The sequence below is a fragment of the Choloepus didactylus genome, chromosome 7 (assembly GCF_015220235.1).
Source record: "Choloepus didactylus isolate mChoDid1 chromosome 7, mChoDid1.pri, whole genome shotgun sequence".
Lineage (NCBI taxonomy): Eukaryota > Metazoa > Chordata > Mammalia > Pilosa > Megalonychidae > Choloepus > Choloepus didactylus.
Window position 1 is genome coordinate 112690078 of NC_051313.1, and position 26317 is coordinate 112716394.

A 26317-nucleotide genomic window follows, 5' to 3' on the forward strand; every position below is an offset into this window, starting at 1 on the left:
GGAAAATTGAGGTCTTCAGCAGACAGAAGGAAGAATTTCTCCACTTCAGCCAGCCAGCCTCTCCTGGGGAATTCAATGTCAACTTCATTGGAGTTTCCAACTTGTGGCTTCTCCTGAAGAATTCAGCTTCACCTTCAAGTTTTCAACTTGCAGTCTGTCCTACAGAATTCGAACTTACCAATCTCCAATATCCCATGAGCCAATTCCTGTAATAAATCTCTTAATATATATATTAAGAATCTGTCAGTTCTGTTTCTCTGGAGAACCCTGACTAATACAGATGGGCATTTCATGGGGTTGATGCACCTAGTTATTTGGGGCCAAAAATGGTCCTGCACAGAGAATAAAAAGAGTAATCTTAATATGAGGAAAGGAGATGTGAGAATAAAATCTAGCATAACCAATTCCTTTGGCCTGGTACCTGCATTGTACCTGCATCGCACAACTTTGTACAGTAGAATACGTCATCCCTAATAGGAAAGCCCAAGAAGCCCTGTGGAATCAGGTGATGTTGAAAAGCTCCCAGGGTCCACCAGGGAAGTGTCATATCCAGGCAGTATCTAAAGTCAAGTCTCACCCATGGAGACACACAATTTCCTTCTGAAGTCACATCAGGTTGTCCTAGAGATCCAGCAGACACTGCCTGCTACAAGGTCACTCTGTGCTTGGGTCTGGAAGAAGCTTTCCAGATCCACTTGGTGCTGCAAAGTTCTTTAGAAGGAGAATCTCCCAGAATGGGGTGATTTCTTAGAACTCCTTTTACTCTGACTTTCTAGCAGGACATCGGCATTGAGTTTACTAATATGATATTTCTAGTACTATAAATAAGCACTATATTAATCAGGTTATGTCCAAGTAAGTGTGAAATGAAGACGTGCTTCAAATTCCTGATATCCTTGGCCACAGGCTGTGTTCAGGTCAATCTATAGCCCTTCTTGAGGAGGTCAGTCATCCAGGAAGTTAGGATGGCAAAATCTGCAGTGAACCATGGAGAAGTAGTAGCCTATGAAGTTAAACTACCATTGAATATCCTAGGGTCTCCAAGCCAGGATCATCCTGATTCCCTGAAAGCAGACTATGTACCATAGGACCTAACCTCAGTAAGTTCAACCCTAAACTCCCTGACCTAGGAGCTTTGTGGATAGTACATTATCCAAATACAAGACTGCCTCTAGGACTAGTGGTCATGCAGAATGCCATTTGTTAACGGAAGTCCCAACCTGGAGGAAGGGTATTAGAATCTCCATGGAAATTGGCTTCTGTCAATGATGAGAGTGTGACATATTTCACAGGTGTGTTGGGATGAAGAACAGTCGAGAGCTACTGTATAGTTAGCTATGGGAATAGCAGTTGCTGCTGCCCAGACCAAAGACCTGACAGAACACTTAATATGGGTGCTGGAATTTCCTGAGACTGCCCTTGAGATCACAGTCACCTTTGAGAGCTGACCTGGTAGTTGGATAATCAACAGGCTGTCTCATTCAGGCAATAGTGAACCCAGCACAGATACAGCTGTTTTTCACATAAAAACTACAGGTGTGTAAGTGCCAAGCCCCTAGTGGTGTATTCTTTTCTTGTTGTGGCCAGAACGCCTTTTCTGGGCCTTTGGTGGACACTTGAAGGGGGTTTAGCTAAGGAGGGCAATGATGACAGGTTAGAGGAACAAAAAAGAGAGAAGATAAAATAAAGAGGTCCTCTCAGTGAGTAGCCAAGATGTTCAGGGAATAACCTGCCAATTTGAGGAGGAAAAATTGTGAGGGGATCCACCAGAAAAAATGGGAAAGACAGATGAGTCCATTAAAGAAGAGAAGGAGGCCATGACTATTAGGGGAAACAGATGGTTTATATAGGAGCAGTAAGAGTTAGCTCCTTAGGGCAGAATCTTATGTAGAACTGTGCATTTATCTAGTATTTTATAACCATAAATACCAAATTAAAACCTTCTCCCTGAAACTATAAAATTACCTGTTGCTTAGTAATGAACCTAAGACCATTAAACTATCCTCCATCAAGGTGATAATTTCTCCTGATTCAGTTCCTTTGAGCAGAAGCTCTCCCTTTCCCTTAAACGCTGCAAAACTCAGGTTCTGATTTGTCCAGTTCTCAACCACCTGAGTCAGCTTGGCTTCAATATCCTTCTCCTTAATGGCAGATATGCAAATATCCTTCAGAGAAAATCAAAGAATATGTCACAACATTTTCAGTTACAAATTAAGTGTGCCATAAAGTCATAGACTCTTTAAGTTTTGAAAGGGAGCTAGAAGTCATCTAGTTCATTTAGTCAATTTCACAGCAAAGAAAACTGAGGCACAAAATCATTGTGTTGCACATTTGAATTAGAAAATTATGATACTCCCAAAACTCTTTTTTTCCTGGACCACCAAGTTTATAACATGAGAAAATGGAACTTATATCATCTTTTTTCTTGATTTATATTTTAATTGGAGTTTTGTGTGTGTGTGTGTGTTTTTTTTTTTTTTTTTTTTTTTTTTGGTAAAAATGGAGATAATCACAACTGCTGTACTAATCTCAGAGGCCTGCTATGAGAATCAAATAAAAATACACATGAGAGTCCTTTGAAATCTTAAAGCAACATGTAAATATTACTATATTCCTAGATGTTCTGGCCCTAATTTGACTATTTTACTTGCTTAAAAGTCAATTTTTTTCTTATGGGTCTCAAAAGTGAAATAAAAGTAAGGTATTTTCCCCACATGGCCTCAACTTATTTTCATACTTAGAATCAAAAGGACCACAAAAATAAAAAGGAATTTAAAGGAGCAAGATATTTCCACAAATAATTATAATACGAATTAGTGTGTGATAAATGTCATGAGAGTGGTATGAACCATGATGAATTCTGAGGGAGAAATGACTTCCTCCCATAGTTTGTCAGAAAGGCTTCATTGAGGATAGTAAGTGGGATTACTTCATTGAAAATAAGTGGGATCCCAACAGGGGGCACCGGTGAGAAAGAGAACATTCTACATGGAGGAAAAAGGCTTTCTTTAGAGGTAGAAAGTAAAGGTGTGAATCTGTAACAGCATTAACCCAGCTTAGTTAATGTTTAGGCATTATAGGCAGTACAATAGGATGTATTTGAAAGAGTGTAGACACTTGAGGTGGACAATATTGAGAATAAGTTTGGGGGTACCAATAGTAACTGAATCCTAGAATTCTTTCAAAGCACAGACTACGAATATTCTTAGGTACAAAAACCTACTTATAAAAATGATTTGATACCTAAAGATGTTTTAACCCTTTGTTTCCTTCAATAATATCTTAGTGATATTTACTAATCAGACAAAAAAAGCATTGAAACAAAACTAATAGTATATGTGTTGTGCCAGTTTGAATGTATTGTGTCTCCCAAACACCATTATCTTTGACGTAATCTTGTGTGGGCAGACATTATCAGTTTTGATTAGATTTCTTTGAGTGTTTCTTTGGAATGCGCTCCACCCAGCTGTGGGTGATGACTCTGATTGGATAACTTCCATGGAGGTGTTGCTCCGCCCATGCGGGTGGGTCTAAGTTGATCAGTGGAGCCATATAAAGGAGCTGACATAACAGAAGGAACTCATTGCAGCTGTGAGTGATGTTCTGAAGAGGAGCTACAGCCAAGACAGACACTTGAAGAAAGCACAGGAGCTGCAGAAGAGAGACATTTTGAAGACAGCCATTGAAAGCAGACTCTTGCTCTGGAGAAGCTAAGAGAGGACAAATACCCCAAGTGCAACTAAGAGTGACATTTTTGAGGAACTGCAGCCTAGAGAGGAACATCCTGGGAGAAAGCCATTTTGAAACCAGAACTTTGGAGCAGACGCCAGCCATGTGCCTTCCCAGTTAACAGAGGTTTTCCGGACGCCATTGGCCATTCTCCAGTGAAGGTACCCAATTGCTGATGCATTACCTTGGACACTTTATGGCCTTAAGACTGTAACTGTGTGACCAAATAAACCCCCTTTTTATAAAAGCCAATCCATCTTTGGTGTTTTGCATTCTAGCAGCATTAGCAAACTAGAACATGTGTTATGAAAAAGGGAGAAGGGGCAGAAAAACCCAAATCATATATATGAGAGATATCTGTGCATGTCCTCTTCTCAAAAAACAGAGTAATAGATAAAATGCAAAAGAAGAAAGTAAAAATCAAATATGGCCTGTCTTAAAAAAATAAACAAACATCTCCATGAACCAGAAGTGGAAAAGAAATGCAAAGCAGTGTGTGGAACTGAAGCACAGAACCGAGGGCTGCTCAGTGGTGGTCAGGCCTCTGACTCCTGTGGGATAAAGGAGACTAAAATTGGACTGTGTAAGAGGGAGCATCAGGGTTGGGATCTGGATCCCTGCATTGTGGAAGGAGGCAAACGCTGCCTCTAGCTGCTCTGTGGGTATTGAGATTAAACAAAGCTGTAGAGCCAGTGGACAATTTCCTGAAAACACATGAACAACCTAGACTGACACAAGAAGAAATAGGAGACCTCAAAAAAACAATCACAAGCAAAGAGATCCAATCAGTCATCAAAAATCTACCTATATATAAAAGCCCAGGGCCAGATGGCTTCGTAGGGGAATTTTATCAAACTTTCCAAAAAGAATTGACATCATTCCTGCTCAAACTCTTTCAAAAAATTGAAGAAAAAGGAACGCTACCTGTTCTGGTTTGCTAATGCTGCCCATCATGCAAAATACCAAAAATGGATTGGCTTTTATAAAGGGGGTTTATTTGATGACAAAGTTACAGTCTTAAGGCCATAAAAATGTCCTAGCTATGGCATCAACAAGTATACCTTCACCTAAGGAAGGCCAGTGGCATCCAGAAAACCTCTGTTAACTGAGAAGGCATGTGGTTGGTGTCTGCTGATCCCATGTTGTGTTCTAAAATGGCATTCTACAAAATGTTGCTCTTGGGGTATTTTGTCCTCTCTTAGCTGCAGCTCCTCTTCAAAATGTCACTCTCACTTGCTCTGCATCTGGGCCTATGTGGCTCTTTTTAAAGTACTCCAGTGATCCAATAAAGACCCACCTTTCTATGGAGGCAACACCTCCACAGAAATAATCCAATGAAAGGTCTTGCCCACAGTTGATTGAGTCACATCTCCATGGAAACACTGAACCAATTGGTTTCAACCTAATCAACACTAATACGTCTGCCCCCACAAGATTGTGTCAAAGAACATGGAGTTTGGGGGGACATAATACATCCAAATTGGCACACTACCTAACCAATTTATGAAGCTAATATCACTCTGATACCAAAACCAAAGATACTAAAATAAAGGCAAACTAAAGCCAATCTCACTAATGAATATGATGCAAAAATTCTCAAAAAATATTTGCAAATCAAATTCAAAGGCACATTAAAAGAATTATATACCACAACCAAGGGGGCTCATTCCTGGCATGCAAGGGTGGTTCAACATAGGAAAATCAATCAATGTAATACAACACATTAACAAATCAAAAGGGAAAAATCAAATGATCATCTCAATAGATGCTGAAAAAGCATTTGACAAAATTCAGCATCCCTTTCTGATAAAAACAATTCAAAAGGTAGGAACTGAAGGAAACTTCCTCAATATGACAAAGGGCATATATGTAAAACCTGTAGCCAGCATAGTACTCAACAGTGAGAGGCTGACAGCCTTCCAAGACAAGGATGCCCACTGTCACCTCTATTATTTAACATTGTGCTAGAAGTTCTAGCTAGAGCAATTTGCCAGGACAAAGAAATAAAAGGTATCCAAATTGGAAAGGAAGAAGTAAAACTATCATTATTTGCAGATGACATGATCTTATATTTGGAAAACCCTGAGAAATCAATGTCACAGCTACTTGAGCTAATAAATTCAGCAGAGTTGCAGGATACAAGATTAATGCACATAAGTCAGTAATGTTCCTATACACTAGTAATGACCTAACTGAAGAAGCAATAAAAAAAAATTCCATTCACAATAGCAATAAAATCAAGTACCTAGAATAAACATAACCAAGGACACAGAAGACCTCTACACAGAAAATTACAGAACTTTACTAAAAGAAATAAAAAAAGGACCTAAATAGGTGGAAAGATATTCCGTGCTCCTGGATAGGAAGGCTAAATGTCATTAAGATGTCAATTCTACCCAAACTGATCTACAGATTCAACGCAATTCCAATCAAAATTCTAACAACCTACTGCAGATTTGGAAAAGCTAGTTATCAAATTTATCTGGAAGCAAAAGGGGCCTCGAATTGCCAAAAACACCCTAAAAAAGAAGAACAAAGTGGGAGGACTTACATTTCCAGACTTTTAAGCCTACTATAAAGTCACAGTTGTCAAAACAGCAGGGTATTGGCACAAAGATAGACATATTGATCAATGGAATCAAATTGAGAGTTCAGAAAGAGAACCCCAGACCTATGGTTGACTGATTTTTGATAAGGACCCCAAATTCACCTAATTGGAACAGAACAGTCTCGTCAACAACTGTGGCTGGGAGAACTGTGAATCCATAACCAAAAGAATGAAAGACGACCTCTACCTCACACCCTATGAAAAATTAACTCAGAGTGGATCAAAGACTTCAATATAGGAGAAAGCACAATAAAACTCTTAGAAGATAATACAGGGAAACATCTTCAAGACCTAGTAATAGGAGGTAGCTTCTTAGACCTTACATCCAAAGCACAAGCAACAAAAGAAAAAATAGATAAGTGGGAATTCTCAAAATCAAAAGCTTCTGTGCCTCAAAAGACTTTGTCAAAAAGGTGAAGAAGCAGCCAACTCAATGGGAGAAAATATTTGGAAACCATGTGTCTGATAAGAGACATATCCTGCATATATAAAGAAATGCTACAACTCAACAACAATAGTACAGTCTAATTATAAAATGGGTAAAAGGTATGAAAAAGCATTTTTCAGAAGAGGAAATACAAATGCCTAAAAAACACATGAAAAAATGTTCATCTTCACCAGCTGTTAAGGAAATGCACATAAAAACCACAACGAGATATCATCTCACACCAATAGGAATGGCTGCCCTTAAACAGGAAACAATAAATGCTGGAAAGGATGTGGAGAAATTGGAACTTTCATTCATTGCTGGTGGGAATGCGTAATGATACAGCTGCTGAGGAAGACAGTCTGGCAGTTTCTCAGAAAATGAAATATCAAATTACCCTATGATCCGGCAATTCCATTTCTCGGTGTACCCAGAAGATTTGAAAGCAGTGACATGAATAGACATTTGTACACCAATGTTCATAGCTGCACTGTTCACAATTGCCAAGAGACGGAAACAATCCAAGTGTCCTTCAACAGATGAGTGGATAAACAAAATGTGGTATATACACACAATGGAATATTATGCAGCAGTAAGAAGGAACAAGGTCCTGAGACATATTGCAACATGGATGAACCTTGAAGATATAATGCTGAGTGAAATAAGCTAGACACAAAGGGAGAGATATTGCATGTTACCACTAATAAGAACTCCCTGAACAATGTAAAATCAATGTCTTATAATGAAGAATATTGGGGAACTAGTGATAGAAACTAGTGAAGGGGTAATGATAATCTAATATGTTTGTATATGTTAATGAGGGTGAATTCAAAAGTGTGGTAATGGATAGGGGTGATGATTATTTGTTAATGGGATTATAAGTATCAGAGATGCATTGAAGGTGGGTAGGATTGAAAGGGGCATCCCACAGATCAGCACCACAAATATAGATAGGTCCTTGCATGATATACTTCAAAGGTATGACACTAGAACAGAGAGTTGAAAACAGAGTGGTATATGGGAAAAATCTACCTATTGCATACTAGGGACTATAATTAATGAAATACCTTACTAGTACCACACAAATACTAGGGACAAATAATTAAGGGGTTAAATGAGCTATGAGGTGTTTTGGGTCATGAGAATCGTTTAATATGGAGATTGATGAGGACTGTACAACTAACTGATAATAATGTGAGATATGGATGTTTTATCATGGATAGAACATCTGCTATGTGAACTTAGGAACCCCCTGCTTAATAAGTCAAGCCCTCGATATTGAGGCTTGCTCTTGTGAAACTTAGGGTTGTAAAGGAGAGGATAAGCCCACCTATAATTATGCCTAGGAGTCACCTCCAGAGAACCTCTTTTGTTGCTCAAATGTGGACTTTCTCTCTCTAAGCCCAACTCTGCAAATAAATTCATAACCCTCCCCTCGATGTGGGACAGGAACCCCCAGGTGCATGAGTCTCCCTGGTGACATGGGACGCAGATTCCAGAGGTGTGAGCCTGACCCGGCATCATGGGGATAAGAATGCCTTTTTGACCAAAAGGGGGAAAATAAAGAAAACAAAATAAGGTTTCAGTGGCTAAGAGATTTCAAATAGAGTCAAGAACCTGTCCTGGAGGTTATTCCTATGCAAGCTTCACCTAGATATGCCAAATGGCCACAGTATGACAAGCCCAAATCAACAGTAATCCCGAAAACCCTAAAGAATACCCAGATCCCCTTCTATGAGTCCATAAAAGTTTCATTCACTAAGTTTATTCTTCAGAAACTTAAAACCTCCAGAGAATTGCTATGCCAGTGAAGTCCCAAAACCCAGAGGCAAAAGCCTTTACAAGATCATCAATCAGATGTATCCCCTTTTGCATAAAGTCGACATCAACATCAACAAGTTTGGGTGGTCGCTGCCTAGACATCCCTGAAGATAGGGAAAGTGATTAAAACTAGAGGAAGGGGTAGCAACAAACAAGATGGAATTTAACAAAGGGTTATGAATACTGAATCTCTATATAATTTTCTTTTTCTTAATTGCTAGGGTATTAGAATAGCTAGAAGGAAAGAACTGAAATGCTGGAACCATAACCCATGGCATTCTTTGAAATTTGCTATAGCTACTTGTTAAAGCATAATTTGAAAGTTATCTCCTTTTTTGTATATATGTTACACTTCACAATAAGGAAATAACTGAAACTATGGTATTGTTACTCATAACATTTTTGGAAATTTCCTATATAACTACTTGTTAAATCATACTTTGAAAGCTATTACCTTTTTACATATATGTTATACTTCACCATAAGGAAATAACTAAAACTTTGGAACTGTAACCCATAACATTCCTTGAAATTTGCTCTCTAACTGCTTGTTAAATTGCACTTGGAAAGTTATCACTTCTATGTATAGATGTTACAATCCACAATAAAAAATAAGATAAAAGAAATGGAAGTACAGTTAAGCAACAAGGAAGATGAGGGGCTCTGATATATTAAAGGAGCTCTAAAATATTTCAAAGAAATATATTTATGTACTATATTTAGTTATTACTTAGTTATTACTTATTAAATATATATTTTAAATGATATGCTATTATTTATTGAAAACAAATATATTTTTTCTAATAAATTTCATCTTATCAACCTAAGCTATGGCATTATTTTGTAAAAGCCAAGGATGTTCAGGGATCATTCCTAATTCTGAGGGTGCATTAATGGAGAGCAATTAGTTCACCCTCTAACAAAATGCTTGTTTGTAAAATTTTCAGAAAAAAGAGATGTTATTGAATGGACCACTGATAAGACATTACACTCCTATGTACCTCAATATCATCCTTATTTTTAAGGAGTGGTGCTTCCATAATATTTCTAAGACAAAAAGAATCAGATTCCACATCAAACGGGGTTCCAGTTAACTCAGAGATTCGATCCCAGTGTCTCTGTTTCATTGCCTTATTGGTCATCATTTCTAGCAGAGGACATGACTCACTGAAATCATCAATCCTTTTTTTGAGATCCAAATATGCTTGCCAATCTTTAAGCCCTTTTGGAAGTTTACGACATCTTTCAGAAAAAAGAGAGAAAAAATATTTCACCTATACATTTCTTTGAAGAAGGCTGTATATGATAGAGCAATATATCATTTTATGAAGTATCTACAGGATCATAAGAAGATAGGCACTATATAAATGTAAGCTTAATTCCACTGAAACTCACCTGTTTTGAAATTCCTGCAGTTCTGCATTAATTTTTTCAATATCTACATCTCCCCAAAGCATTTCATAATAACCATTAATATTGCCCATGACAGTATCATACAATGCATACAGCTTCTGCAGCAAGTTGAGCTCCTTTCTAGGAAAAGAAAATAATTAAGTCATCACATAATTGTACTGTTTTATAAATTTTATTTTTGGATAGGCAGAATTCATCTAATTAAATATTTCATATATTATGCATATAATGTCTTATTGATACCAAATGTATACAGCTATTGATTTCCAAAATAAAGACCTTGCTAAAGCTCAATCAATGAAGCAAAGTTTACAGTTTTCAAATATTCTAAATCATACTATGTCTTGGCATTAACAAATGATTCAATTATTTTGTAAAAGAAAACCCCTGGTTTTTCCTGAGTAACTTGGTTTAGTATCATAAGTTTTGGCTAAACAAAACTTGACAACATATTAACTAAAGGCAAGGTTTGACTTGATTTTTTTTCATTCAAATACAAGCTGGATTTTTCTGAGAATATTTCCCCTGACTAAGTCCTGGTCTGTCCTTAAGTTCGAGTTTAAATGCCACTTTCCTATAAGAAGCTTGGGTCATGTGCCCAGATGACATTATACTGAAAACAAGAATAAAGGGAGGGATTCCAGGTTCAAGTAAAGGAAAAGTTCTTCACTGTGTAAAGTACTAAGTTGACCACTCAATTCTCCCAGGAATTCCTCAAGCCTTAGCATATCATGAGCGTCCACTAGACCAGATTTTAGTTTTTGAGTTTCTTTTTTCAACAGTTCTATTTGTAAGGACTGCTATTCATAACTTAAAGATAAATTTTACTTACATTTTTAATGGCGTAAAACTCATTCTGTCTTGCAATTACCATATGGGTCCACTGGACTGTTTTATAAATCTAACAGACATTCTCCAATCTTACTTTATTTTTTCAGTTCTTGATACATTTTGCTATTTAATCATCCTACAGATTATTTCATTACTACTCAGTGATTATTCCCAACTGTGCTAAAATGACTCAAACTATGAGAAAACAGAATGGTGAAATCAACTAGAAGAATGATACAATAATGAAAATAATCATTCTCACATCATCCTTCAGGTTTCTTACTGTGTTGCCCAAAGTATTGCATCATCTTTCAAGGAAGTATAAAAGAAAATTCTGGACACACCATCTTTGTAGTCTTTTTTACTTTTTGTTTGTTTGTTTGTTTAGCTTTCATTTAATAAAATAGAGAATACAGAATTTTTCATTTTCTACCTAAAACAATAGAGAAAACTGGCAGAGGAAAGTGTTTCCCAAGTATTAAACAGAAAACAGACAGAATGCAGCAATCTAGATTCTAAATTTGATGTTGAAATTGATTGCATAAGTGAAATCTCAGACTATGAGACTTCAGATGATAATCTAGATGGATTTTTTTAAACTCAGTACTATATGAATGAACAATATATTCAATAGATTGCAATAGCAGCAAGGGTTTCATCATGCAATATTTGGCAGCAAAAACAGAGCATCCCATTTTGAGAAAAAGATAAGTGATAGTGTTCTTTCTTTCTTTAGGATGTTTGTGTAAGTTTTATTTGATACAGTTCATAAGGACAAATGTTGAAGGCAGATGTGTATAGAAAGGAAATAGATGATGCAGAAATGAAAAATTTATATAGCATCCTAAATCTAAAATCAGAATTTTTGTATTTATAGTGCAAGGAAGATAGCAGTCCTCTCTTCAACAAAATTATCAGTAGCAAGAGTTTTCAATAGTCTTGCATTTTGATAATGCAGGTGAAAGAAAAATCAGAAGTAGTGATGTTAGAACCTATTAGAAACCTGGAATCAGTGCTTACAGGATGTGTATGCTCTATGTTCATGCAACACAGCTATGAGCATTAAAAAGACGGTCCCCATGTTGTGTATATATATGTTTTCAAACTGAGACATTATGGTGTAGAAGTTTGGGTTTGCTCTACTAAATTTCTAATTAAATTTTCTAATAAAATTGCTTTCCACCATCTATTTTCACTTCTGCAAATTATTACTAAAATTATTCAAAAAGATAAAAAGATAAAAATAAAAAACGTCCATTGGTCCAAAAGGTAAATGGTGATGATTATTTTTCCTTGTATACTGAGGGTTAAAACATTGAATTTGTATAACTATGTAACTTTTATCTTGTGACATGTGTGCCAGTTTGAATGTATAATATCCCCCAAAACGCCATTATCTTTGACGTAATCTTGTGTGGGCAGACATATCAGTGTTAATTAGATTGTAATTCTTTAGTGTTTCCATGGAGATGTGACCCACCCAACTGCAGGTGATGACTCTGATTGGATAGTTTCCATGGAGGTGTGGCCCCTGCCCATTCAGCGTGGGCCTTGATTAGTTTACTGGAGCACTATATAAGCTCAGACAGAAGGAGCAAACTTGCTACAGCCCAAGGGACACTTTGAAGAATGCACAGGAGCTGAGAAAGGAGCTGCAGCTTACAGAGACACTTTGGAGATGGCCTTTGGAAGCAGACTTTTGCTCCAGAGAACCTAAGAGAGGACAAATGCCCCAAGAGCAACCAAGAGTGACATTTTTTAGGAGCTGCAGCCTAGAGAGGAACATCCTGGGAGAAAGCCATTTTGAAACCAGAACTTTGGAGCAGACGCCAGCCACATGCCTTCCCAGGTTTTCCAGATGCCAATGGCCATCCTCCAGTGAAGGTACCTGATTGCTGATGTGCTACCTTGGACACTGGATGGCCTTAAGACTGTACCTGTGTAACCAAGTAAACCACCTTTTATAAAGGCCAATCCATTTCTGGTGTTTTGCATTCTGGCAGCATTAGCAAACTAGAACACCATGTGATTGTGAAGATCTTGTGACTGATACCCCCTTTGTCCAGTGTATGGTTAGATGAGTAATAAAATAAACACAAGCATGGGGGGAAAACACACATTGAATCCCAAACTGAGTGTGCATGAAAATCACCTAGAGAGTGTGTAAAAATATGGATTTCCCAGGACCCAATCCCAGAGATTCTAAATCAGAAATCTGGAGAAAGGATCACAATTCTGGAATTCTAACACAATGGATTAAATTTGGAGAATGACTGGTTTCAGAAAAAGAATAGAAACCATTTACCTTAAACACTTGAATCATTAATTTATCTTCAGACAATTTCATGTTTATTTGCCATGACATTTTCATGCTGTGATTTTGAAGCAAGTCAATATAAAGTTCTTTTCTTAAGTCAATACCCTAATAAGCCAATACAGTTGTTTAAAGTCTGCCTTTGAGAAAAAATTATGTTAAAAATTCTATTAGAATACACTTGTTTAACCATAATTACATGGAACTTTGAATAGGAAGTGAGCTCTGGTCGGTTTGTATAGCTTAGTGTGAAATAGCGACACATTCCAAAATAATTTGGGCAGAGAATAAAAATATATATGCAGGGCCCCCCCGAGGAGCTGGAGGAAAATGGGGAAGTGTTGGACTTCCCTACCTGGATTGTTGCGGATGTGCTCATGGACACTGAGGGCTGACAGTTTGGTATGCCGAGCAATCTATTTTGGGGCTTGCCCTTATGAAGCTCGTTACTGCAAAGGAGAGGCGCTAAACCTGCTTATAATTATGCCTATGAGTCTCCCCTGAGTACCTCTTTGTTGCTCAGATGTGGCCCTCTCTCTCTAGCTAAGCCAACTCGGCAGATGAACACACTGCCCACCCCTCTACGTGGGACCTGACTCCCAGGGGTGTAAATCTCTCTGGCAACACAGGATATGACTCCCAGAAATGAATCTGGATCTGGCATAGTGGGATTGAGAACATCTTCTAGACCAAAAGGGGGACACAATATGATACCAAAAGGGGGATGCAATATGAAAAGAAATAAAGTTTCACTGGATGAGAGATTTCAAATGGAGTCAAGAGGTCACTCTGGGAGGTGGGGCAAGATGGCAGAGTGGTGAGGTATATGTTTCAGTTACTCCTCCAGGGAAGTAGGTAGAAAGCCAGGAACTGCGTGGACCGGACACCTCAGAGCAATTTGACTTTGGGCATACTTCATACAACACTCATGAACACGTGGAACTGCTGAGATCAGCGAAACCTGTAAGTTTTTGCGGCCAGGGGACCCACACCCCTCCCTACCAGGCTCAGTCCCGTGGGGGGAGGGGCTGTCAGCTCCCAGAAGGAGAAGGGAGAACTGCAGTGGCAGCCCTTATCGGAAACTCATTCTACTGATCCAAACTCCAACCATAGATAGACTGAGACCAGACACCAGAGAATCTGAGAGCAGCCAGCCCAGCAGAGAGGAGACAGGCATAGAGAAAAAAACAACACGAAAAACTCCAAAATAAAAGCGGAGGATTTCTGGAGTTCTGGTGAACGTAGAAAGGGGAAGGGCAGAGCTCAGGCCCTGAGGCTCATATGCAAATCCCGAAGAACAGCTGATCTCTCTGCCCTGTGGACCTTTCCTTAATGGCCCTAATTGCTTTGTCTCTTAGCATTTCAATAACTCATTAGATCTCTGAGGAGGGCCCTTTTTTTTTTTTTTTTAATCCTTTTTTCTTTTTCTAAAACAATTACTCTAAGAAGCCCAATACAGAAAGCTTCAAAGACTTGCAATTTTGGCAGGTCAAGACAAGAGCAGAACTAAGAGAGCTCTGAGACAAAAGGCAATAATCCAGTGGCTGAGAAAATTCACTAAACACCACAACTTCCCAAGAAAAGGGGGGTGTCCGCTCACAGCCATCATCCTGGTGGACAGGGAACACTCCTGCCCGTCACCGGCCCCTTGGACCAGAGCTGCCCCAGACAACCCAGTGTGATGGAAGTGCTTCCAATAACACACGCACACACCACAAAATCAGGCGTGGATATTAGCCTTCCCTGCACCCTCAGCTGGCTGTCCCAGAGTTGGGAAGGTGGAGCAGTGTGAATTAACACGCCCCATTCAGCCATCCTTTCAGCAGACTGGGAGCCTCCCTACATAGCCCTGCAGCCCAGAACCGCCCTGGGGGGACGGCACTCACCTGTGACACAGCACAGTCCTCCCTCAACAGAGGACCTGGGGGTGCACGGCCTGGAAGAGGGACCCACTTGCAAGTCTCAGGGACCATACATCAATACCAAGGACTTGTGGGTCAGCAGCAGAGACAAACTGTGGCAGGACTGAACTGAAGGATTAGACTATTGCAGCACTTTGAAACTCCAGGAACACCAGGGAGATTCGATTGTTAGAGCCGCCCCCCATCCCTGACTGCCAGACTCACGCCCCATATACAGGGCAGGCAACACCATCTACACTCGCAAGCTCGGTACACCAATTGGACCCCACAAGACTCACTCCCCCACTCACCACAAAGACAAAGCGAGGGAGAATTGGCTTGAGGGGAACAGATGGCTCGTAGACACCACCTGCTGGTTAGTTAGAGAAAGTGTACTCCACGAAGCTGTAGATCTGACAAATTAAAGATAAGGATTTCAATCAGTCTACAAATTCTAAAAGAACCCTATCAAGTTAAGCAATGCCAAGAGGGCAAAAACAACAGAAAATTTTAAAGCATATGAAAAAACCAGATGATATGGATAACCCAAGCCCAAGCACCCAAATCAAAAGATCAGAGGAGACACAGTATCTGGAGCAATTAATCAAAGAACTAAAGATAAACAATGGGACCACGGCACAGAATATAAAGGACATGAAGAAGAGTGTTTTAGTTTGCTAATGCTGCTGGAATGCAAAACACCAGAAATGGACTGGCTTTTATAAAGGGGGTTTATTTGGTTACACAATTATAGTCTTAAGGCCATAAAATATCCAAGGTAACACATCAGCAATCAAGCACCTTCACTGGAGGATGGCCAATGGTGTCCGGAAAACCTCTGTTAGCTGGGAAGGCACATGGCTGGTGCCTGCTCCAAAGTTCTGGTTTCAAAATCGTTTTCTCCCAAGACGTTCCTCTCTAGGCTGCAGTTCCTCAAAAATGTCGCTCTTAGTTGCACTTGGGATATTTGTCCTCTCTCAGCTTCTCCGGAGCAAGAGTCTGCTTTCAACGGCCATCTTCAAACTCTCATCTGCAGCTCCTGTGCTTTCTTCAAAGTGTCCCTCTTGGCCGTAGCTCCTCTTCAAAACATCACTCACAGCTGCACTGAGTTCCCTCTGTCCCTCAGCTCATTTATATGGCTCCACTGATCAAAGACCACCCAATGGGCGGGCCAACACTCCATGGAAATTATCCAATCAGAGTCATCACCCACAGCTGGGTGGGGTGCATTCCAAAGAAACACTCAAAGAAATCTAATCAACACTGATAACATCTGCCCACACAAGATTACATCAAAGATAATGGTATTTGGGGGGACATAATACATTCAAACTGGCACAAAGAGCATGGCACAGGATACAAAGGACATCAAGAAGACCCTAGAAGAGCATAAAGAAGACATTGCAAGAGTAAATAAAAAAATAGGTGATCATTTGGAAATTAAAGAAACTGTTGACCAGACCTGGAAGAAGTGAAAAGACACTTAAGAAAAAGATAACATTTTCAGTAGCAACTAAAAAAATCAAGTACCTAGGAATAAACTTAACCAAAGATGTAAAAGACCTATACAAAGAAAACTACATAACTCTACTAAAAGAAATAGAAGGGGAACTTAAAAGATGGAAAAATATTCCATGTTCATGGATAGGAAGGCTAAATGTCATTAAGATGTCAATTCTACCCAAACTCATCTACAGATTCAATGCAATCCCAATCAAAATTCCAACAACCTACTTTGCAGACTTGGAAAAGCTAGTAACCAAATTTATTTGGAAAGGGAAGATGCCTCGAATTGCTAAAGACACTCTAAAAAAGAAAAATGAAGTGGGAGGACTTACATTCCTTGACTTTGAAGCTTATTATAAAGCCACAGTTGTCAAAACAGCATGGTACTGGCACAAAGATAGACATATTGATCAATGGAATTGAATTGAGAATTCAGAGATAGACCCCCAGATCTACAGCTGACTGATCTTTGATAAGGCCCCGAAAGTCAATGAACGGGGTCACAATGGCCTTTTCAACAAATGGGGCTGGGAGAGTTGGATATCCATATCCAAAAGAATGAAAGAGGACCCCTACCTCACCCCCTACACAAAAATTAACTCCAAATGGATCAAAGATCTCAATATAAAAGACAGTACCATAATACTCCTAGAAGATAATGTAGGGAAACATCTTCAACACCTTATATTAGGCAACCACTTCCTAGACTTTACACCCAAAGCACAAGCAACAAAAGAAAAAATAGATAAATGGGAACTCCTCAAGCTTAGAAGTTTCTGTACCTCAAAGGAATTTGTCAAAAAGGTAAAGAGGCAGCCAACTCAATGGGAAAAATTTTTGCAAACCAGGTATCTGACAAAAGACTGATATCTTGCATATATAAAAAAATCCTACAACTCAATGATGATAGTACAGACAGCCTAATTATAAAATGGGCAAAAGATATGAAAAGACAATTCTCTGAAGAGGAAATACAAATGGCCAAGAAACACGTGAAAACACGTTCAGCTTCACTAGCTATTAGAGAGATGCAAATTAAGACCACAATGAGATACCATCTCATGCCAATTAGAATGGCTGCCATTAAAAAACAGGAAACTACAAATGCTGGAAGGGATGTGGAGAAAGTGGAACTCTTATTCATTGCTGTTGGGACTGTATAATGGTTCAGCCACTCTGGAAGTCAGTCTGGCAGTTCCTTAGAAAACTAGATACAGAGTTACCCTTCAATCCAGTGATTGCAGTTCTCGGTATATACACGGAAGATCTGAAAGCAGTGACACGAACAGATATCTGCATGCCAATGTTCATAGCAGCATTATTCACAGTTACCAAGAGATGGAAACAACCAAATGTCCTTCAACAGATGAGTGGATAAATAAAATGTGGTATATACACACGATGGAATACTACACGGCAGTAAGAAGGAATGCTCTCGTGAAACATGACAACATGGATGAACCTTGAAGACATAATGCTGAGCGAAATAAGCCAGGCACAAGAAGAGAAATATCATATGCTACCACTAATGTGAACTTTGAAAAATGTAAAACGAATGGTTTTTAATGTAGAATATAGGGGAACTAGCGATAGAGAGCAATTAAGAAAGGGGGAACGATAATCCAATAAGAAAAGATAAGCTATCCTGGGTAAATTTAACACTCTAGAAATGCCCAGTAATCACGATGGTCTGTTAATTTCTGATGGGTATAGTAGGAACAAGTTCACAGAAATGTTGCTATATGAGGTTACTTTCTTGGGGTAGAGTAGGAACATGCTGGAAGTAAAGTAGTTATCTTAGGTTAGTTGTCTTTTTCTTACTCCCTTGTTATGGTCTGTTTGAAATGTTCTTTTTTTTTTGTATGTTTTTTTCAATTTTTCAATGTTTTTTTTTTATTTTTTATACAGTTGATTTAAAAAAAAAAAGAATTAGGAAAAAAAAAAGGGAAAAATATGCAGAGCCCCATTGAGGAGCTGGTGGAGAATGCAGGGGTATTGGCCTACTCCACCTCGATGGTTGCTAACATGACCACAGACATAGGGGACTGGTGGTTTGATGGGTTGAGCCCTCTACCACAGGACTTGCACTTAGGAAGATTGTTGCTGCAAAGGAGAGGCTAGGCCTCCCTATAATTATGCCTAAGAGCCTCCTCCCGAATGCCTCTTTGTTGCTCAGATGTGGCCCTCTCTCTAGGTAAGCCAACTTGGCAGGCGAAATCACTGCCCTCCTCCCTATGTGGGATCAGACACCCAGGGGAGTGAATCTCCCTGGCAACGTGGAATATGACTCCCGGGGAGGAATGTAGACCCGGCATCGTGGGATGGAGGACATCTTCTTGACCAAAAGGGGGAAATGAAATAAGCTTCAGTGGCAGAGAGATTCCAAAAGGAGCTGAGATGTCACTCTGGTGGGCACTCTTACGCACACTTTAGACAACCCTTTTTAGGTTCTAATGAATTGGGGTAGCTGGTGGTAGATACCTGAAACTATCAAACTACACCCCAGAACCCATGAATCTTGAAGACGACTGTATAAAAATGTAGCTTATGAGGGGTGACAGTGGGATTGGGAAAGCCATAAGGACCACAGTCCCCTTTGTCTAGTTTATGGATGGATGAGTAGAAAAATGGGGGAAGGAAACAAACAAACAAACAAAGGCACCCAGTGTTCTTTTTTACTTTAATTGCTCTTTTTCACTTTAATTATTATTCTTGTTATTTTTGTGTGTGTGGTAATGAAGGTGTCAGGGATTGATTTAGGTGATGAATGTACAACTATGTAATGGTACTGTGAACAATCGAATGTACGATTTGTTTTGTATGACTGTGTGGTATGTGAATATATCTCAATAAAATGAATATAAAAAAAAAAAGAGGTCACTCTGGTGGACATTCTTTCGCACTATATAGATAAACCTTTTTAGGTTTTAATGTATTGGAATAGCTAGAAGTAAATACCTGAAACTATCAAACTCCAACCCAGTAGCCTTGACTCTTGAAGACAATTGCATAACTATGTAACTTACAAGGGGTGACAGTGTGATGGTGAAAACCTTGTGGATCACTCTCCCTTTATCTAGTGTATGGATGGATGAGTAGAAAAATGGAGACAAAAACTAAATGAAAAATAGCGGGGTATGGGGGGATGATTTGGATGCTCTTTTTTACTTTTATTTATGATGGTACTATAAACAGTTGATTGTACCTCATGGATAATTGTATGGTATGTGAATAGATCTCAATAAAACTGAATTTAATTTAAAATCTGTGTGTGTACACACACACACACACACACACACACACACACACACACTTGTTTAAATCTTAGATCTGCCATTATTTAAAATCAGTAAGGTTCCTTGGTCTTAAATCTCAATAAATTCTGACTACACAATGTAAAAGAGCACATTAGTATAAATGCAATGCAAAGGGATAGGGAGTGGAGGATGGTAATTCTTCTAAATACATAAAAGTTATTTAGAATTGCAGTGCCTCTGTACACTCATTAACACTATCCAAAACTAGTGAAAAGAAACAAAGAAAGCACAGGCTAAATAGAAGCCATGAACATCCAGAGTTTTTGCAATGTATTTTCTAGTTTCCTAGAACTATGTAACTATTTGCAATGTATTGTCAATGTATTTGCAACTATTTGCAATGTATTTTCTAGTTCCCTTTTGTATATGGAGACTATGTATCTAATTGGTCAGGAATAAGAGGGAAATTTAGGAGTGTTCCAAGTAATGCTCTTCTTCATATGATTAGGATTTGATGGTGACATGATTCTTCTAATAGTCAGTATTTATTTATACCTAACACTTGTACCTTTTCCAAACTTACCTGGTTTTGTGTAGTACCTCATAATCAGTCACAGGTAATCCAAAAAGTTGTTCACCAGATGAATATGTAACAAATTTCCTCCACAGATCATCAAAATTGGCCTATAACAAAGGTTTGTAAACTTAATTAAATATAAATAAATATAATTTATGTTATATTAAGTTATACTTAATTGAAACCCCATTAAAGTAGATCTTACTACAATTGGGATAAAAGTTAGCGAGTTTTATTTAGTAATAACTATGAAACAAAGATTTGTGAAACAAATTTATATTTATGCCAAGCTATCAGAAGAAAAGTTAAGCACTTATGAAACTAACTTTCCAGCATTCTAAAAACATAATTTTATATAAAATTATTTCTTTAATAAATTAACTGATCCCCAGAAGACCTATATTTCAATTTCCCATAAATAAATCTGAAAGTAAGAAAATCGCATTGTTAAAAATCTACAATTCAGGCTTTTTCACTTATTTAGACTTGGCCATCTCTCCTACAGGATTCAAATGAGTAAAGCATTGGTATAATCTATTCAACTCTGTTTTCTCTACATTCAATAAAAAGACTCTATAAAATGGAAGATTCAACTTTAATACCATTTGAAATAATTATAACAATTTAAGTCAAAAAAGTCAATGCACATGTCTTTCAGTTTTTAGAATGCTAATGATTAATGTCTTTAAAGCACACAAGCAAATAGAAATAATCTACCTGGGATAAGATATGTGCACTCTATGTAAATGATATAAAATATCATAAGGATTCTAAATTCCCAGGCCTGGAGAATATCTGACATTAGATCTCATAATGCTCAGATAATAATATAGATCTGACAAATACATTAGCATATTTTACAGAAGTGGGAATGTTTAAAGTGATAGATACAGAGGGAAGGCAGGGAAACCATTTGTCAATATTTAAAATCGTATTTCTATTCTTTTATTGCACTATAAATATTGTATCACTCTACATATCAAAATAGAGGCTTGGAATTAGGTATACACTTAATTCAAAATCAGAGTCTATACTCAAAAATACAAAGAAACATTCCATGGAAGTGGATATGGAGAGACAGAAAAAAAGTCAGCTATATTATTTAGCAAATTAGAATACAACTAAAATCTGTATGCACTCTAAACATTAACGTTTCCATTATAAGGTAAAATACATAACTTTTCCCCTAAAACCACTTTTAAAATAAACAATACATTATCAATGTAACAAAGAAAGATGTGGTTTTACCTGAAATATCTGTAACCTGTTGCTAGCTTCTTGGGGTGGTATATTTGGAACCATGGGTCCTTCCTGTAATGAATAATATAATCTCCATTTTAATGATTAATCATGTATTTGTCAACTTGTTGGGCTTATCTTTTATTTTCTTTATTATTTAAAATAAATAAACGTCATTTTTAAATTTAAATGGTCTAATTCGGGTACAAAAAGTTTTTAATAATTTTTTTGTAACAGCTTTATTGAGCCATAATCCACTTACTGTGCCAGTTTGAAACTGTTATGGATCCCAGAAGAGCCATGATCTATTAATCCAATATTGTTGGGTGGAATCTTTTGATGGAGTGTTTCCATGGTAATGTGACTGTGGGTGAGACTTTTGATTAAATTATTTCCATGGAGATGTTACACTGTCCATTCATGGTGGGTCTTAATTAGATCACTGGAGTTCTTTAAGAGAGCTCCAAGAAGCTGAGAGATACGTTTTGAAGAGAAGCTAAGATATGTAATTCAGAGTTTGCCCCAGGAGAAGCGAAGAGCCAACAGAGACTCAGATGATTCGAGACGCTTGGAGATCCAGACAGAAAGATGTTTGAAGATGTTAAGCTAAGAGATGAAGCCCTGAGTTTGCCCTGGAGAAACTAAGAGAGGACCTCCAGACTCAGAGAGAAATGCCCTGGGAGAACAAGCAAGGATGCACAGAGGCAGAGAGAAAGAGAAGCTAAGAGAGACAGAAGCCCAGAGACATTTTGGAGAAAGCCATTTTGAAACCAGAACCTGGGAGCAAAGGACTAGCAGATGCCAGCCATATGCCTTCCCAGCTGACAGGTGTTCCGGACACCATCAAGCTTTCTTCAGTGAAGGTATCCTCTTGTTGATGCCTTAGTTTGGCCACTTTTATGGCCTTAGAACCATAAATTTGTAACCTAATAAATCCCCTGTATAAAAGCCAATCCATTTCTGGTATTTTGCATAACAGCAGCTTTAGCAAACCAGAACACCCATTTAGAATATACAATTCAATGGTTTTTAGTATATTCACAGAGTTGTGCAATCATGGCTACAATCAATTTTAGAACATTTTCATCACTCTACCTTCCATCTTTTTCTTTTTTTAAAAAACTTTATATAATTTCAAACTTACAGGAAAATTGCAAACATAAGACAAAAATAATTGAGAACTCCAATACAGTCTCTATCCAGATAAGCAGATCTACCAACTTTTAACATTTTACCACATTGCTATATCCTTCTATCTATCATGTATCTATTTTCTAAACCTTTAAGAGGAGGTTGCACGTGGAATATGACTCCCGGGGAGGAATGTAGACCTGGCATCGTGGGACGGAGAACATCTTCTTGACCAAAAGGGGGATGTGAAAGGAAATGAAATAAGCTTCAGTAGCAGAGAGAGTCCAAAAGGAGCCGAGAGGTCACTCTGGTGGGCACTCTTATGCACACTGTAGACAACCCTTTCTAGGTTCTAAAGAATTGGGGTAGTTGGTGGTGGATACCTGAAACTATCAAACTACAACCCAGAACCCATGAATCTCGAAGACAGTTGTATAAAAATGTAGCTTATGAGGGGTGACAATGGGATTGGGAAAGCCATAAGGACCACACTCCACTTTGTCTAGTTTATGGATGGACGAGTAGAAAAATAGGGGAAGGAAACAAACAGACAAAGGTACCCAGTGTTCTTTTTTACTTCGACTGCTCTTTTTCATTCTAATTATTATTCTTGTTATTTTTGTGTGTGTGCTAATGAAGGTGTCAGGGATTGATTTAGGTGATGAATGTACAACTATGTAATGGTACTGTGAACAATCGAAAGTACGATTTGTTTTGTATGACTGCGTGGTATGTGAATATATCTCAATAAAATGAAGATTAAAAAAATGTAAAAGAAACCTTTAAAAAAAAAAAAAAAGAAAAGAAATGCCCCTAAAAAAAAAAAAAAAACTCTATGAAATAAAAAAAAAAAGAGGAGGTTGCATACATTATGCTCCCTGACCATTTAAAACTTTCATGTATATTTTCTAAGAACAAGGATATTCATTTATGTAGCCTCATTAAGTACAATTACCAAGTTTCCATTCATCTTGAAAGGAAAGGACCTTGGCAAAGCTAATAAAAAACGTGACAAAAGCATATCTTGTATGATGTTTGTACCATGAGGGCTCTGTTAAATTTCATTTATGATTATAAATGATAATGCAGTGGCTGTACATTAGAATAAGTGATATAGAGTTTTGGAAACAGCCTTCTTTCATTAAACTGTACAATCCAATATGGAAATAGAGACACATACATGTTGACTTTTTGGCAGAAGCAGAAGGCAGACTATGGTGGCCATGAACAAGAAAAAGAGTTCCAAAATAATCAAAGGAATGAAAGAATGTCCGATATAGTGACAGATTACAATAACAAGGACTATTCCCGATGGAAAAAGAAAGGGATATTAACATTGCCTGTTCAATAATGACTATTGATTCCCTGTATAGCAGACTGATAAGGCAATCAATGTTGATTAATACAACTAAAAGAGATATGTTTACTATATGTAAAAAAAAAAAAAAGTGTTGTTTAAGTAGCACCAAGGACTTAAATCATTTTATGAATCCAGATACATTGGGATCACCAAAAGAAAGTAGAATTTTTTAATGGCGTTAAACTCCAACTTCTGAGTTTAACTTCAAGAAGGTCTACCATTATCAGTCAGAATACCACATTGAGTAGTTTATGGGACTGCTCTAGTTTCAAAATGGCTTTCTCCCAGGACGTTCCTCTCTAGGCTGCAGTTCCTCAAAAATGTCACTCTTAGTTGCACTTGGGATATTTGTCCTCTCTCAGCTTCTCCAGAGCAAGAGTCTGCTTTCAACAGCCATCTTCAAACTGTCTCTATCTGCAGCTCCTGTGCTTTCTTCAAAGTGTCCGTCTTGGCTGTAGCTGCTCTTCAAAATGTCATTCACAGCTGCACTGAGTTCCCTCTGCCCGTCAGCTCATTTATATGACTCCACTGATCAAGGCCCACCCTCAATGGGTGGGGCCACGCCTCCACGGGAATATCTCATTAGAGTTGTCACCTACAGTTGGGTGGGGCGCATTTCCATGCAAACAACCTAATCCAAACGTTCCAACTTAATCCCCACTAATATGTCTGCCCCACAAGATTGCATCAAAGAATATGGCTTTTTCTGGGGGACATAATACATTCAAACCAGCACAGGAACCGACAAAGTATGATATTATTTTCAGTGACTATACTGGTTCTCTAATAGCTTGTGAAAATGCAAAACAGACTTCACAGTACTCTGGTATCACACTTTCTTACAGCCTTACAACAACTCTGTTACATTTTCTACTATGACAATTCTGGTCCTGAGAAAGCACAAGGCCAGACCCTTTGTTCCTTTCACAATCTCCAGAGTAACTGGTCCTTCTAACAGTCAAATCTTTTTTTCTCCATAAGACATGCTTACTAGAGTAGCTGTCCCTTTTTTGATAATTGTGAATATGCACAATGTACAAATCACTATGCATTTCTCAGGGTTCATCACTTGCATTTCATATAAACATATCAGAGAACATTTTAACACACAGTAGGCAAATAGTTAAATTACCATTTCATATGAGTCTGCAAAATTAGCGACATCATCATGAAAAACTTCCACAGCCTCTAGTAGATTGCTTTTAAACTTTGGTTGCACTTGAACTAGTTCATCCTGTACAGAAACCTAGAATAAAAAAAGAATACTCAACCTTAGGGTGAAAACAATCTACAAAAATGAAAAATACAATTTTATTCCAGCAAGCTTGTTAACTCACAGATGTATTATATGAAAAAAGATGTCTCTGCAATGTTGTTTGTTACTAAAATAGACAACCCAAATGCACCAATAGAAGATTCAAATCATTCTAGTTCATGACCCAAGACAAAGTAATTGTCCCTGTAACTTCAGTTAGAAAAAAGTTTTCCATTCAGGTCATCACTGTGGCCAGGGAAATAATTAGAACTATAGACCCAGGGTGGATCACATGTAACTCTGGGGAGAGGCTAAGGTCTGAGACTGGATATCTTGAGTTGGTTCACATGGCTGCAGTGGGTGAAGTTCCCTAAAACAAAGGGATATTATTCTAGGTATAAAAAACAACAAATGCCCACCACAATGGTCTTCAAAGCTGTAACTTAAACCTTCCATAATAATAGTAACACTAAGTCATGCTTACTATCTGCCAGACTCTTTACAAATGTCAACTCATATAATCCTCACAACTCTATAGAGTAAAAACTATTATTATTGCCATTTTACAAGTGAAAAAACTGAAGCACACAGAGGTTAACTCCCTCAAGGTCCCAGCACCAGTACGAATCATGGTCAAGGTACAAAACCTGGCACTGTGGCTCCAGGGTTCCTGCTTTTAATTGCTCTAAACAATACATTTTATCTAGTTGGATAGATACTACTTTAAGTTTTGCAGTGAATGTAGCACAGAACACTCTATCTCTACTTAAGGATGGGGCACGTTAACAGTTGGAGACAGAAAAGCAACCCAAACGAATCTTTTCCATTGAACAATAATAGAAAATTGGGTTTTACAAAGTCTCAACAGAGGGTTCCCCATTTCCTTCCTAAAACTTGCTGTGATGGTTAAGCTCATGTGTCAACTTGGCCAGGTGATGGTGCCCAGCT

General features: G+C 38.1%; 1 protein-coding gene across 2 annotated transcripts in view; it reads right to left on the reverse strand.

Moving 5' to 3' along the window:
- DNAH8 (dynein axonemal heavy chain 8) overlaps positions 1–26317 on the reverse strand; it is a 323187-nt gene that overhangs the window by 191402 nt on the left and 105468 nt on the right. For both annotated transcript variants that reach the window (XM_037842901.1, XM_037842900.1), the window contains 6 exons: positions 25247–25360; positions 21633–21695; positions 20391–20491; positions 9981–10118; positions 9587–9827; positions 1966–2165 (listed from right to left, as the gene is read on the reverse strand). In XM_037842901.1, the coding sequence (XP_037698829.1) occupies positions 1966–2165; positions 9587–9827; positions 9981–10118; positions 20391–20491; positions 21633–21695; positions 25247–25360 (857 nt within the window). The remainder of the gene's footprint in view (positions 1–1965; positions 2166–9586; positions 9828–9980; positions 10119–20390; positions 20492–21632; positions 21696–25246; positions 25361–26317) is intronic.